Below are 16,152 nucleotides of genomic sequence, written 5' to 3' on the forward strand. Positions count from 1 at the left end.
TCAAAATAAGAACGACTGTTTTGTGTGTATTCAATGACAACAAAGGAGTCCAAGACAAAGTTGTGTGTCTCAGTGTATTTAAAGCTCTCCCATTCACTAACAGCATAGCCCACCAATCACAGCCAGCAACACAGCCAACAGCAGCCAATCAGGGAGCACAATTTATATATTGAAAACACAAATCATAATCATTTAAAGCAATACTGATGATGGTGATGATGATGATGGTAATAATAGCCCAACAGTCAAACAAAATAAACACAAAGCAAACGTATTTTAAATGGCAAATAAGTAAAATGATGATATAGAAATAACTACAATGAAGTAAATATCATTAATAATATAATTATAATAGTAACATGTAAATACTGTAATTAAAACATTTCTTTGTAATACCAAATAAGCACTTATTAAATTAAACACCGTGGATGGGCCCCCCAGTATATAAATCCAGTGTACTGTACAAGCTAGTCTTTCAATTCCAGTTCAGGAGAACAAAGCTTGATATAGTGCAGCTATGTGCCATATAGCTCTCTCTACAGCACAATATATGATAATTCAGAAAGGTCTAGGTGTACAGATCTGTGAACTGTCCCGATTCAGTGCAATGTGAGTATACACAGTACAACACAGACCAGTGCGTCACTGTTACATGTCACCCAGTCCAGTGCAAAAGACAGTCTACCACGGTGCAGTCTGGATTACTATGGTACATTCTTGATCCGTCTACAAATTCAGAGAATAATCAGATGGTGTTTCAGAAAAAAATTATTTTCAATATTTCGCTTTTGGCAAAACCATTTTGGACATCATAGGAACTATTCCATTAACCGATCAATGGTGTGCAGACCTTGATTTACCAAATGAGCCATTCACAAATAAAATCTTATTTTTCACCATGCATATTGGTGTGAGCTGTCATGACTTTCCAATACACACACCAATGCCATATATGAGAAATGTTTTTGCTCATATTTGGTCAGGCTCTTGGGACCATTTTGATTCTGTCAGGCTTAGAAAGAATTGATTCAGCTGAACACAGTTTAGCCTGGTCCACTACATGTCAGCATAAAGTGATCAGTCCAGTGCACAAATCAAACCTATTCCAGTTCAATTTCATTTGGGTTATTCACTCCTCTAATAAAGTCATTTCTGTCCCCATACTGTAAATCAATTTGACCCCCCTCCCCTGAATACACACGCGCATACACACACACACACACACACATACACACACCAATTTTTGCACACTTCATTATGCAACTCCATTTAAAAGACCCCCCCCCCAAAAAAAAACCCCAGAAAAGACGAATATAAAATACATCTTTAAATAAAACAGCCTTAACTAATTATTCACATTATAATTGTCGTAAAATGGAGGCCCCAAACCCTAAAACCCCACTACTCGTAACTGTTTCCCCAGTCATGACATAATCCATTCACTTTGTACTATAGGCTTATATCTGAGGAGACGTAATGGCTATTAATTGCAAACATTTCGGCTTTTATTCTTTTGCATAAGTCCAAACGTGCTAACTAAACACGTGTCCCACTTTCCATAGGGGACATTCATTCCAAGTCGTGTTCTAAAGTTATCATTGTAAACTATTTCCCCTCTGAGAATGTTGGTAGGCTATTACTCCATCTTTCTCAGCCTCTGCTTCGGTTTCTGAACCGGAGTATGGGATGGCAGTGCGCCCGGCTTCAATCATCAGGTGAGCAAACCAAGTGGAGTTGATCCGGACTACCGACACTCCCAGTGCTAGAACTGCCATCACCTAAGTCGCGAACCACCATACAGGGCAAGCTGAGCTCCGTCGAACCGCCGGGGCTGGAGTCGCTTCTGCTGACACATTCCTCTTCTAGCACCAAGCAAAGCTCCTTCAAGTCCAAATTCTCCTTCACCAACCCGTCCTGTAGCCTCTCCAAGTCAGCCAACTTCTTCAGGTAACCGCCCAGGTCTTCGCGCATCACTTTCGCAGCGTGGTGGCCAAAGAGCTGCCATTCCCGAGACAACTTTTTAACTTTCAGTCGGTCATCGTCCAGAAAACAACACAAGTCGCGCAGTTCTTGGTTTTCCTCCTGAAGTCGTTGATTTATGACTTTTAGCTCCCTGATTTCAAGCAGGTGTCCTTGTAATTGTTTGTTGACTTCTTTGATTAGACGGCCTCGCTGAATTAGGGCCGATATCTTGTCGGACTCCTCTTTACGAAGTCTTCCCACCAGCTCCTCCTTTGTGCAGGCAAGCAAGTCCTCGTCTGACATCTTGGACAGCTCCCGGTTGTAAATCTCACTGTCACTTCCCATTTTGTTACGGTAGGTTATTTAGGCTATTAATCAGGAGGTCTGATGAGTCCTTTTGGACTGCCAACAACTGTTCAGCAGTTGCCTTCACTGTGGCAATGCACGTTACCAGCTGTGCGGCAGAAGATAGGCCTGGGTTTTCCGTGTGTCACAGTTGTTGTCTACTTAGGACTACAACTAAATCTTTCCTTTTTGTAAATGGGTTCAAGCATACGTTAATCCAGCACGGAACGTGATAATTTAAAACACATTAGGTTTTATATGATTATTCTTCGGTATTGGATTTACCTGGTGTGAAAACTCACTCAGCGCTGCTATCTGACATGCATGCGATGAATTGATACTAGGCAAAACAACTCCTATGACAAGTCACTGCCCCACACTGTTTCAAAGAGTATATTTTCAATATTCTCGCTGGGCATTGTTTTCCAAGGCCTGTGGCAAAGTAGGCTACAAAAACTCTAGCCTACTATCTTCTGTCTCCGGCGCGGGTAGGGGCGGCACAGTTATGTTGGTTTATCAAGCGACAGTTGATACTTTCCTCCGTGTTGTTTGTCTGTCTTGGAAAACCTTGAGCACAGTGATGATGATGATGATGATGATGATGATATGACATCAATGTCTTGTTATCACAAAGGGTGACACGAAGCAAATCCGAGGCATGTGTTCCTTCCTTCCCGAGTGATGGTGTATTAACAACGGGTGAAAAAATGTGCTTAAGAACGGGATGCCCCTCTGTGGTAGAGATGCACTACGAGGTCGAGTAGCCTATGCATCCACACAGTCCAATAAAACAAGAAATATGTTGGTCTAAGAAAAGCACAGAATCATTCCAAAGCATAAAGCAATTTCCCTTTCCTCAACGATAACAATGTCCGCTTCGCACTCACTTCTGGCGGATGCGTCTCCCTCTGCGCCTTGGTCCCACTCCTCATTCCATAATTTCAGAAAAAATATCCGTTTGTTACATTTGATGATATATAAAAACGATCTTTCCAGATCAAATTAAAACATGAAGTAGAGAAATAGTCGCCGCTACTGTACATAAATTAATTAAATAAATAAATAGAAAAATGTAGGACAGGCAGAATCGGTATGCCCCCTCTCCTTTTCTCTGAAATGCGGGGGATCCTGGAGGAAAAACAATTATATCCAGCAAGCCTTGCGCGTCCTTCAAAAATGGTCGCTATTTACTACTTGAACATGTAGTGAAAATATGATTATTTGGAGAGTATTGCAGAATTTCCGCCCGTGTTGTTAGTGGTAGAGGCGGCATCAGTAATGTCGTCCTCTTTCTCTGGCTCACTCTCCCTCCCCCTCCCTCTCTCTTCCCCGTTGTGGTCTTCCTTTACGGCAAGAATCCGTATTGTACCACATGGGGGAAAAAATGACATCATATTGTCATAGTCACAATCGCGTTTACTATGTGTTCGGGTCAGATCGAATTCAGAGAGATCACAATTATGCCGGAAATGATAATACAATTTATGTAAAATGGTAAACGATATAAAATATAGCCATAGATACATTCAACAATAATATTTGCTGTTCTGGTATATATGCAAACGTTTCTACACAACATATATTTTTGCCATAAACAATATTATGTAGTTGTGTCATACATCCCTACATGACCTTTTGGAGGATTTATTTTTTGTGTGATAAACTTCATATTAGCAGTCACGCGCGCACGCGCGCACACACACACACACACACAAACGGAAAGTGTGACAATAGGCTATTCCCCTGTTTAAGCCATGGAGTTTGACCACATCCTTCCGCCCATGATTCCAACTGTATTGTCATAGTAAGCCCATAACAATGAAGGGTGTTAACCACAGAGAGAGAGAGAGAGAGAGAGGAGGGAGAGAGAGGTATGTATGTAACACTGATAGTTGTAGGGCATGCACAGGGAAAGGAGATTGAGGAAAAATTGAGCTTTGAGCTGTTTGGATTTTTGATGGTCTAAATAGGGCACTGTGGAATTAGATAAAGGGGGAGGGGAAACATCAGGGTAGGACAGAGGGAATTAGAGAGGGAGAAAGAGGTGCTGAACAAAAAGAAAGTTGACGATGCCATTTTCCCCTTTTGTATTTGAAAGACAGAATGAGACAGTGAATGTGAAGGGGGTTGGGTGAAGAGAGGGATTTGGGAGGGTTTATGCGGCTTAATCTATTCAAGATAGGGAACGGGGGAAAGTGTGTATATAATATATTATACAGTACATGTTTATACAGTTACAGACAAATCCATACAATACAACAGGCTACAGCAATTTGATAAAACATAAATAGTAATTCAGTCGTATTCATAATTAGATCACAGTGTATAAAAAATGATTGGGAAAATCATTTGTCAGGATCAGGACAGAATCTGGCGACAGGGAAATGGCGAGTAACTATACAGCAAACAGCGACAGGGGAGAGGAAGTGGGACAATGCAAAAAGTGGAAGACATGACACACTTCCTTCTGCCACGTCGTCCTGACGCTACCCCCTACCCCATAAGGCTAGCCCCATTAAATCTGAGAAAATGTATTGGTGCAACCATTTCCTACTGATAATTTTAGAGATACATTGAAATTTAGTGAGCAGAACTCCAGAAATGGCAATAGTCACCTGCGGCAGACAGCACAGTGCTAAGTACTGTATATATTCAAGTTTTGGTATTTAATGCCGATTACCTACTCATGTTATGAGACCCACGTGTAAGGCAGATAAAAGATGTGGCACCTCAATACCCACAGACAATTGTGGCACATATCAAACTTGAACAGACGATTTTGTCTGTTCAAGTTTGATATGTTTGATATATGGCTGACAAGGTATCTGCGACAAGCTGAGCAATTACCAAAGTGATTGCTAGTATTAATGTCAAATGTGTGATTTTTTAGGAAGGTAGACGTACAATTTGTATGCTTCATTAATTCCATATACATGCATATACTTGGGTCCATAACACATACATGTAATTATACCCATGATTACAGTATATCATCAGAATAAACTAAATAATCCAAGGTAATGTCATATTTACATATTGAAACTCACATACAAGGACTCAAGCGCACATACAGGAAACAGACCCTTTGTCGTTTGTGACGTCAGCTGCAACTGCTCTAATGTATCGCTAAAAAAAACTTGCCAGAACACCGGAAGGGATAGAATGGTAAGGATTCTCAGGAAAAAAACCCAAACAGATGGGCCGTGCATGTTTTTGACAGCGATACTTGTCTAAGTAGCAGTTTGTGGTTTATAGCTAACATTAGACACACAATGCTATAATTTTAGTATTAGTACAAAACAGTTTTTCCTCTCATCAGTTAACGGTTAGCAAATGTTTTGTTAGCTGTCCAGTCAGTATGCTAGGCAGCTAACAGCATTAGCTGGCCGGCTAGATAGGAATAATTCGCTATAAGCTTGTTAACGTGTTAGCTAGCTAGCCTTCACTGATGACTTTATGGAATATGCCGTGAATTCCGTGTTATAGACTGTTTCTATGGCCTAATTAGCCGTTAGTTACCGAACTGGGCTGGGCTAGGCTAGGTGGGCAGTAGCGTGCTACTTTTGTTAATACAGATTAACGATCTCTAAGAAGTATAAGGTAAGTGAAGTCTGTTATTTGCATTATCTGTTACTACTTCTATAGAGGTAGCTAATGCTTCATAACTAACGTTAGCCTATGTAATTTACAAGTCCTTGTCAGCCAGTGATTTTCCTGAAAAAGCAAAAGGAATGAGTGTACTGAAACTGAAACGGTATAAACTTTTGACAAAGCGTCAGTTTGTAACAACTTAGCATATTTGAAGAAATAGCGTTGCAGTACATTCTTTTGTGTTGCTGTCCTCACTAAGTGGGATCCACATGTTATCTGGATTTTTGACAAGCACTCCTCTCCTAAGGAAAGCCAGTTTGGTTGCGCTGGCATATCACTTTAAAATATATTTTCTCAAAGATGTCTGTGGAACTCGATGTGTTTGTGGGAAACACCACCATCATGGATGAGGAGGTCTATCAGTTATGGCTGGACGGTTATACAGGTATGGCACATTTTTTTATTGGTATCATTTAATTGTGTACCCGCTACATGTTTATTCAAGACGAGTTGCCAAACACACGTAAAATACAAATTTACAGTTACAAATATCCTATTCCCTCTGGGTTCTCCTGTGTCTCTTTGCTGTCCTCCCTTCCTCAGTGAACGAGGCGGTGCGGGTACGGATGGAGGGAGGGGTGCTGGAGGAGTGGGAAGCCAGTTCGGAGGTGCTCCACAGTGACACCATGGATCAGTTCCGTACCTTCCAGATGTGCGAGCGTCTTCTTCACAGCCCAGCCAAGCTGGCCAATCAGCTTCTGTTCCAGATCCCTCCACACAGACAGGCCATGCTCATTGAGAGGTGGGTGTTCAGACCTCCTGCTGTCTGTTCATCCGTCTGACAGAATGCGTGGGCTTTGGTGCGCACACAATTGTCCTGCCTCTGTTGCGCTCCATCTGGCATTACACAAAATCATCATTTACATCTGTGATGTCTTTGTGCATGCACAGGAACAGGCAGTGCTAATGAGGCATAGATAAGTGGAACATTGCATTTATATAGTGCTTTTCTCAGTCTCAAAGCACTTCACAGTGATGAGGGGGAAACTAGCCTCAACCACCTGCAATGTGTAGCACCCACCCGGGTGAAGAACAACAGCCGAGGTGGAGAGGGAGAGAGTAATTATTTAGTCCATTAAATCGGGACAATTAGGTGGCAGGTTGAAGGAGCCAGGCTGGAAATTTAGACAGCACACTGGTAACCCCCTACCTATGTATCTTTAATGACCACTGTGAGCCTTAACATCTCATCTGAAAGACCACATCTCCTACAGCACAGTGTCCCCATCACAGCGCTTGGCATGGGGTTTAATTTGAGTGGAGGGAAGATCGCCCTGGCCCAGTGCTTGTGTGTCTGTCTATCAGTCTGTCCTTGGGATGCATGTGTCATTGTGCTGACCTCCACCATCACCAGGACCAATACTTCTCTGGCCACCTGCTGAGTGGTCCAGAAGCAGGCCTAGGCACATTGGCAGCCTACACCTGAGCCTGTGTTTGTCTTCCCATTTTGAGTGTGTAACTCTGCAGCTTCTGCAGGCGTAGTACTGAATATAAAGGGTGGGACTGGACCGGGGCCTCCAATGCTCCTCCAATGGTCTGTTGTTGGAGGAGATATGGAGAATATAACATTATCAGGCTCAGGACAAACCCTTCAACAGCAGCTGGACTCCTCAGCCAAATATCTGCCTTCAGCCGCTGTGTATCTGGACGTGTACCACAAAAATGTGTGAACCTGGGCCAAGCTACGTGTTTACATCGATCCTTAACAGAGACCGTCACCTCGCTGTCTAAATAGACTTCAGTGATTAGCCCACCTACTGTTATCTGAAATCCTCAGGTACTGAAGATACCGACATGATCACTGGGTTTTTACATGATGGGTCCATAAATACCAAAACATCTGTATTTCTCTGCGTAGGTACTACGCTTTTGATAGCGCCTTCGTGCGAGAAGTCCTGGGGAAGAAACTGTCAAAGGGAACAAAGAAAGACCTGGATGATGTCAGCGCAAAGACAGGCATCGCACTGAAGAGCTGCAGACGCCAGGTGAGAGGAGAGGCCATCCAAGGACAGCGGGTGTGAGATTACAAATATGCCCTCCGAATGGTCTTAGCTGCACATTCTACTGCTGATGTAACAATCACTACTGGTAATGGATCCAGTTGGCAACAGCGGACACGCCAACAAAATCGCCATAATCTCTCCAGGCTTACCCCCGAGGGGGAAAGTTTGGCGGAGTTTCAATAGGAAATGAATGAAGAGGTCGGTTACAAGTCTTTAAAGGAGTAACATGGTGGTTAAATGTGACACTTGCCAGTTGTCTTTAAGCGACAATGAAACAAAATGTGCATAATTGTTTTATTATTCGGTCATTTAAAGGTATTTTAAAACGTATTTTTCTAAGCCTAAATTTCCCACTTTAAAAGTTCACCCAAACTGTCTGGGCATGGCAAACTGTGGGTCACGGGTCACAGGGGAGGGAAAAGGGGAGCGGTTATCCTCGTGTGACGTTCTATTCGGAGAACATTCTCAACCGGTTGAAATACATATTTAATACTTTCATTACATTACATTACATTACATTATTGGCATTTGGCAGACGCTCTTATCCAGAGCGACATACAGTTGATTAGACCAAGCAGGAGACAGTCCTCCCCTGGAGCAATGCAGGGTTACGGGCCTTGCTCAAGGGGCCAACGACTGTGCGGATCTTATTGTGGCTACACCGTCGATTAGAACCACCAACCTTGTGTGTCCCAGTCATTTACCTTAACCACTACGCTACAGGCCGCTGACTTTCATCGTGTTTCAATGCCCTTTTGTGCAAATTGCATATAAAAAGCTAGAAAGTGTGACCAACCACCATGTTACTCCTTTGCCTGAGCGCAAAATATAGTCGTATATTAAAATCATAGCTATTTTCAAAATGCAAGAAAGCTACTGTGTGCCTTACTGGGTTTAAGAAAATGGGTTTAAAACCTGGATTTGTACTTTTATTTAATTTATTTGTTTGCTGTTACCCGTGTTAACTGCGGTGTCAAAGAAACATGTTCCTGGCTGCTTATTCGGCCTGTAGTGTAGTGGTTAAGGTAAACGACTGGGACAGGCAAGGTTGGTGGTTCGAATCCCAGTGTAGCCACAATAAGATCCGCACAGCCGTTGGGCCCTTGAGCAAGGCCCTTACCCCTTAACCCATTGCTCCAGGGAAGGATTGTCTCCTGCTTAGTCTAATCAACTGTACGTCGCTCTGGATAAGAGCGTCTGCCAAAATGCCAATAATGTAATGTATAATGTTATTCTGCTGTGTGTGTGTGGTTATTATTATTTGCAGTTCGATAATTTCAAGCGTGTGTTTAAAGTGGTGGAGGAGCTGAAGGGCTGTCTCGTGGAGAACATTCAGCAGCACTTCCTGATGTCTGACCATCTGGCCAGGTGAGACCTTTCTTCCAATAACACCAGCAACAATGTGCGTCTACTTTACTCAAATATTCTACAGTACGATGATTAAAATATCTGGATTTAATCAACCCATGGAAAATGCTGCCCTTAAGAGTCAAGCGATAGCACATATCTGATTGAACCGGCCATATGTAAGTTCTACATTTCAGTTCCTGCCTGAATAATATAAAAGTATGTTGAGTGAGCCAGCGAAAGAAAAAAAAAAAAAAAAAAAAAAAAAAGCCCATGGAAAGTGCTGTGTAGACAATATTCCAAGTATTTGTATGCCAGATCTGTAGTGGCTGTGGCCTAGGGAATAGTTCTTTGTGGATCGCTTTTAAAAGTGTTCTGCACAGCTGTATGGAGGGAAGGAGATGGTAAACGCACACACATTTCCTTCACTTTGCCTGTCTTTCAATTCAATTCAATGTTATTTGTATGGAGCTGTATAGACGACTGTCACAAAGGTGCTTTACAGAGTAACAGAAGGGCAAACACCAGGCCTGAACCCTCTAAAGCAAGCACATGAAGTAACCCTCTAGTGGGGAGAGAAGCTCTCAAACAGTGGCGAGAAAAAACTCCCGGGTGAAAGAAATCTCAGGAAGAACCCGGCTATAGTGGGGGGAGCCCATTCTCCGCTGGCCGGGAAGGGGTCAAAGTAGAATGGATATAACAGATGTCATAATCTATTAATGCAATTCAGATGGGTTGAGCAGGTCGTAAACTATCTGGAGAAGTAGGAAGTCAGAACGAGGGGAAGTGTGGTGAGCAGCTTGGAGAGGCAGGGTGATGCATGCACGCTGGTCACTACCCCCCGTCTCCCTGTTTGTCTCTGCAGGGACTACGCGGCCATTGTGTTCTTCGTGAACAACCGCTTCGAGACAGGAAAGAGGAAACTGCAGTACCTCTCCTTCCAGGACTTCGCCTTCTGCGCCTGCCAGCTCATCAACAACTGGACCGTGGGGGCCGTGGGTGAGAAACACGGGCGTCCTGACAAACTGCCTGCAGCGAAAGCGCAGCTTCAGTGGGTCTCCGGCCAAAACAGCCGAAACAGGGAAATGAATCAGGCCGTGGCACAAAACTAGCGCGCGGTAACAAGTGGTAACAATTAGAGCAATGTAGATGAGTGATAAAAGAATGGGGATGCAAGAGCAGTTATGTTTCAGTGTAAACTCCTTTTTCCGTTCCTGCATGATAATGCATAAGCATGGCTCCCTCCCTCAGATAACATGGTGGAGGATATGGATGTGGATCTGGATAAAGAGTTTCTGCAGGACCTGAAAGATCTGAAGATTTTAATCACTGATAAGGACATGTTGGATCAACACAAGAGGTGTGTGTGTGTGTGTGTGTGTGTGTGTGTGTGTGTGTGAGAGAGTGGGAGTGGGAGAGAGAAAGAGAGAGAGGATGAGCAATAAGTCTGGAGACTGAAGAGTATTTGCATAAATGAATCAGAGAGTGTCACAGAGAAGAGAATGGGATAATGATTTAACCCTCTCAGTCCCATGAGTGCCATATGGGACTCAAGCTTAACTGCTGTAAAAATAGAATAGCAGTCTTTAAAACCTTTCTAAATTTTCTGAAACAAAGCCAAAACTCCTTGGGATTTGGGTGGAGGCACCTCAGATTGGAGTTCAGTCAGGGAAAGAGTGTGTGTTTGTGCGTGCGTGCTTACAGGTTTTGCATGTGTGTGCAGGCAGAATGACAGGTGTGTGTGTGTGTGTGTGTGTGTGTGTGTGTGTGTGTGTGTGTGCGTTGAGTGAGAACCCTTGTATATCACATGTCTCCCTCTTTCCCTCCTGCAGTCTTGTGTGTACAGCTCTTAGGGGGAAGACCAAAGTATTCAATGAGATTGAGGCAAACTTTAAGGTGAGCAATGGTGGATTCACAGTTCAAAGTTAAAAAGCGTGCCTTACTGTACACCCTCATAGTTCACCTGTATTTCTGAGCCGGACTGATGTTAAATAAATATGCTCAAATGTAAGTCTCTTCAACTTCAGGAGATGTGCTTTGCTCCTGTCACAAATACAACGACAAAGGCAGGAAATGGATTGTGCAATCCCACGTTCACATTTCAGTTTGTTTGGAGACAGGGAAAACATCTTCCTGCTCTCTCGCTGCATTTAGGAGAAGCCGCAGCGAAGCAAAAAGTACGATTAGCCGACTCAGCAGTGGCCATTGCTGGCTGAAATTTAGTAGCACCGATCAAATTGCTGGATCTGTTCCAGAACCAGTCCCAAGACTGTAACATAGCTTTCCAACTGCTATAGAGAGAGAGTTTTCCAGACTAATAATGCATCTAGTAACTAATACCCTTAGCTTTGGCCATTCCCTAGGTTATACAAATTAGTTATTGAGTATGCTTTTTTCATGTTTATTAGACTGAACAGGCATTGTTCTTATCAGCTACTAGTACTACGCTGGGATTTTTGTTTGCTATTGATAAAATATTTTTTTATTGAGCAACTAGCTGACTAACTGTGAGTCAGTCAATGAGTAAAAGACGCTCTTGGACTGATTCCTTCAGTCGAAGCCAGAAGATACTTTACTACACAATAAGTCCCCATTGGTAACAAACATTGAAAACAGATTTGGTGAAATATGCAACTGAAGCATCTGGCATTAATCTGGGATTTAGGTTATGTACTAACCAAAGTGAGAGCCTGCTTCCCTGTTGAATAGTGCAGCTGCTGGCTAATTTCAACACCCACATACGTTTTACACTTTTGTTTTTGTAGTATAGTGACTTAAAGTAGCCTATATTAAAGATGATCTATTTAGATGAAGAAGGTAAAATATTTTGTCTAATACATGCCATTCCTGCAACTGAAAATCTTGAATATGAAAACATATGCACATAATACTACACATCAGTTTAGCAAATTATATCTGAAATTAGTGCTGCAAGGTTACTGCATGCACTTTTTGTGCAGGCCTTTAGACTTGGCTGGCAGTAAAAATGAACATCCTATTAACTTTAGAAGCATTCATTGTACATCACTCTGGATAAGAGCATCTACTAAATGCCTGTAATGTAATGTATTAAAGCTATTCTGATGTAAATCAGGCTTGAAATAATAAAAACCCAATGTATATAATAGTGCTTGACACTGCATTCATAACATGTAAAGATACCTTCTGATATCAGCCTCAAGCTATTAGAATATTCACTCTAGGATATTTACTCTACAATATAACAACTTCTTCCTGATTAAACTAACGTCCCCTGGCAGTCAATACTGTCTGTCACTGCAAAACGTTGACTATATACTGTAGCTTTAAAATGATCATGCTTTTCATTTTAAGCCTAGATATTTACCTTTAAGTAGACACTGTTTAGAAACTGAATATTTTAGAATGTTGGTTCTGTTGTGGTAGATGAGTTTAGTTGCTTTCACAATGTCATATTTGAAATGGCAAGCCTGATGGAAAAAATCTAACGTATTACTGTTTCAGAACAGACCCTGGTCAGGGCTTCACATGCTACAGGCCATCATGCCAACTCTCATTATGAGTTCTTCAGTGTCCGTGCTTTCTCCTTAACTTCACCCCCCCCCCCCACCCCACCCAACCCCACACCCCCTCAACAAATTCTTGCCAATGTTTTTGCCCTTAGAGGACTGTGTGCTCTCCATTTCTGATACTCCACGTGATCGTATTCATAATCGCTGAGCTAGCATGGCCTGATAGCTTAGCACACGCTAGTGCATATCGAAACAAAAGGGACATTCATAGCCATTTCTGTAAATGTGCCTATGTGGGAATGAATAGGGCCTCATTCCTTATTCGAATTGGGAAAGCTCTTGGGTTATATTTTTTTATATGATTCTGTTTTGAATTCTTCTATTTGTGGTTTCTCTATTGTTTTTTGTTTTTGTTTATCAGGAAAAAAAATAGCGTGTATAATGTTTTCCTGTTCTCGTTCTCTCTCTCCCAGAACCTTTCGAGAGGCCTGGTAAACATTGCTGCCAAACTTCTGAATGCCAAAGATGTCCGAGATTTCTTCATTGATCTCGTAGAGAAGGTGCTTCTTTTTAGTTTTATTTTCCATGGAATACACGAATACTCTCAGAAATAAAGGTACAAAAAGTGCCTAAAAAGGTACAAATGCTTGTAGCTGGGGCGGTACCATATCGGTACATACAATTGTACTCATAGCCAGCAATATATAATTAATGTGCACCTTTTTCTCTTGGGAAATGTGCTCATTTGTACCCAAAGAGAACCTTACTTTGAGTAAATTTGGGAAATTTGAAAATATATACGGCTGTCATTTTATTTCTGAGTGTGTATCCATGCACATTTGTTAATGCCTGTGTGTGTTTAGAGTTAATGTGTTTCTTTGTTTAAGCTTCTGCAGTGCCTGCTCTGGTTGTGATGTATAATGCCAGTCTGTTTTCTCTCCCAGTTTGTGGAGCCCTGCCGGTCAGACAGATGGACAGCTCCAGATGTCAAGCTATTCCTCACCCACTACAGCAACTCTGCACACATACTCGACACATTCAAGTGAGTGTGCCTCTGCATTACTGCACACGTGTCTGTTCGGCCTATTATTACGTGGATCCTGTCCTTAGCAATTGAGTTTTTACAACGAAATCATCAGTTTGGACATTGTATTGAGCTTTTAGATCTTGCCTGCCTTGAACTTATCTTGACTACCAGACCTTTTTCCCCCAATCATCTGCCTATGTCATGATGTGTTTCTCACTTCTGCCAGAAGATGTCGCTGTTCTGCACAAGTGTTCTCACAATCTGTAAATACCTTGTTTCTCATACTGGGTTGTTTATACAGTTGAGCCACTGTGGAATGTGGCTTACTGTTTACACAGACCTGCACACCTACACACTTAACAAGAGATATCTCATGGTTTCAATCAAATCATACATACTTGTCATTAACCCAGATCAATATAGCATAAAAATCCTTAACAAATGTTCTTCATTGAAATGTAAATTGTTCTACCTCTGTCTTTTTCTCGCCTTTCTCCCTCCCCAGACACCAAGCAGTTTGGGACCGGTATATGGGCGTCATCAAGAGCTGCATTCTGAAAATGTACCACGACTAGGATATCTGCTCTCATTTCTGAGTATTCTGATTTCTGAGTATTTCTCAATCCCTTCTCCATCACGCCTTCATTGTTCTCCTCTTCTCTCATTCCATATTGTCCTCCACTGTCACTGATCTCCCTCACCTCATTATTCTCTCTTCTCTTCCTCTCGCTCTGCTACTTCTGTTTCTGCCGTTGTTTTCTTCCCCAGTTCTTCCCCTCTCCTTTTCCGTTTTGTCCTCTTGTGCAACTTCACCGACAGCCGCGTTCACTTGTAATTAAAATCTCTCCTCTTTCTCACGGAGATACCCTGCGCGCTTTAAATCACGGCTTAATTGCAATAAAAGTATTTGTTTGACATTGTGACGTGGTGGTCTGGAGTGTTTATGGGGGAGGATGAGTTGTGTGTTTGAGAATGTGCGTGGTGCGGTGGGGGGGGGGGTCTCATCTCCTGTTGGTCTGGCTCTATAAGGACACCCCCATGGGAAAGTGACCACTGACAGCTTGCTGTTCTACAATAACAGAAAAAACAGCGAGATAAATGATCTTCTTGACCTTTACACTGCGGAACAAAGCAGAACATTTTCATGGTCTCCGAGGAGGTTGTTTCTCTTTCGAAACCTTGGACGAAGACAAACGCGCATCTTGCACTACTCCACACACGCTGTGCAAATGGCAGTCTACGCACCCAAGTCGGTTCGGTATTCTTTATCTGCGACATCTCCGCGTAGCACGCTGCTCTTAAACCCAGTTTGAGTTGGCAGCAGGGTCAGTAGAAGAGGGAGTTGATCTCTAAGTTGGTATCGCACGGTAATGTGTGTTTGTATAAATGAGTATTTATGAGGGTCACTGTGTGGGCCGCGGGGCTGCTTTGCCAACTGTTGCGGTACAGTTTGTCAGGGCTGTCAGCACGTGTGTTTGTGTGAGGGCTGCAGTCTGCAAGCTGAGAGCTTTATTGTCCTGTAAAATGGCTTTTGTAATGGCAGCTGTCACCCCCATGCTCCTCCAAATGGTCAGGATGTTTTCTTTGTGGAACTGGTGGGGTATAAAACCACTGAAAACGTGAGAACCTTCTGAGAAATTAAACCATTTATGGAAAAATTATTCAAAGGCAAAGCAAATGGGCCAAGACTCAACCGTCTTGAAACAAGTTTAAAGAACAACCTCAATCAATTAAATGGTTCTAATTTGTAAATTGCCAAGGAAATATATATTTTTATATATATTTGTTTGATAATTAATGGTACGCTTACAATTATAAATCACATTAATATTCAATTATGTGTTAAGAATCAGTTGATGACAGAACTGTAGTCCTCTAGCAATGGAGGCTGGAACTAAACAGGCCTACCCAGTACCTTTCCTGAACCCCCTTCTACAAGAATACAATGACATGGCAAGTTTATACATTCTATTGTTACAGAAAGATATTATGGACACTACTTTGAAAAGATACATGACAATTTTAATGATAAAATGACATTCAATGATTTTGTCATGCTATGTATCTTAATTTCCATACTTACACAATGATATTTACCGTATATGCACATTGTAATGCTAGACAATTGCTATTGTGTAAAAATTTATTGTGAAATGACTTGAAAGATTTCTACAAGTTCTGTGACTGCTGTGTTGCCCAGCTGGCTGTCCTTTTGTTAAGGTAATTACCTTGCAGAACATGATTTATTTACAGAAAGAAAAATAAAGGTATCCAATATTGCTATTGTTGCCTGATGTGTGTCTTGGAAGCAGAGAAATGTAGGTGA

At 42.2% G+C, this 16,152-nt stretch overlaps 2 protein-coding genes across 3 annotated transcripts; one reads left to right on the plus strand and one right to left on the minus strand.

Annotated features, from left to right (window-relative positions):
- Positions 1-1,304: 1,304 nt before the first annotated feature.
- Positions 1,305-3,609, minus strand: ccdc85b (coiled-coil domain containing 85B). Its single transcript, XM_061236275.1, has one exon. It carries the CDS (start codon positions 2,305-2,307, stop codon positions 1,705-1,707), a length of 603 nt encoding a protein of 200 aa, XP_061092259.1. The 5' UTR covers positions 2,308-3,609; the 3' UTR covers positions 1,305-1,704.
- Positions 3,610-5,406: 1,797 nt separating this feature from the next.
- On the plus strand, positions 5,407-14,746 carry fibpa (fibroblast growth factor (acidic) intracellular binding protein a). Of its 2 annotated transcripts, none has more exons than XM_061235467.1 (11): positions 5,407-5,472; positions 6,259-6,343; positions 6,502-6,700; positions 7,817-7,943; positions 9,229-9,329; positions 10,174-10,307; positions 10,560-10,668; positions 11,141-11,204; positions 13,273-13,359; positions 13,744-13,841; positions 14,332-14,746. In XM_061235467.1, the coding sequence occupies exons 1-11, from the start codon at positions 5,470-5,472 to the stop codon at positions 14,399-14,401; spliced, it is 1,077 nt and encodes a 358-aa protein (XP_061091451.1). In that variant the 5' UTR covers positions 5,407-5,469; the 3' UTR covers positions 14,402-14,746. The 2 variants fall into 2 exon arrangements, with proteins under 2 accessions (XP_061091451.1, XP_061091452.1); XM_061235468.1 differs by lacking the exon at positions 5,407-5,472 and adding an exon at positions 5,480-5,907.
- Positions 14,747-16,152: the final 1,406 nt, after the last annotated feature.

Source organism: Conger conger, chromosome 3, assembly GCF_963514075.1.
Source record: "Conger conger chromosome 3, fConCon1.1, whole genome shotgun sequence".
NCBI classification, from domain to species: Eukaryota; Metazoa; Chordata; class Actinopteri; order Anguilliformes; family Congridae; genus Conger; species Conger conger.

Coding starts and splice junctions, on each gene's coding strand:
- fibpa (XM_061235467.1), top strand. Junction 11,205..13,272: donor AGATTGAGGCAAACTTTAAG/GTGAGCAATGGT, acceptor TCTCTCTCCCAG/AACCTTTCGAGAGGCCTGGT. Junction 13,842..14,331: donor CACATACTCGACACATTCAA/GTGAGTGTGCCT, acceptor CTCCCTCCCCAG/ACACCAAGCAGTTTGGGACC.
- ccdc85b (XM_061236275.1), bottom strand. CDS start 2,307: ATGGGAAGTGACAGTGAGATTTACAACCGGGAGCTGTCCAAGATGTCA.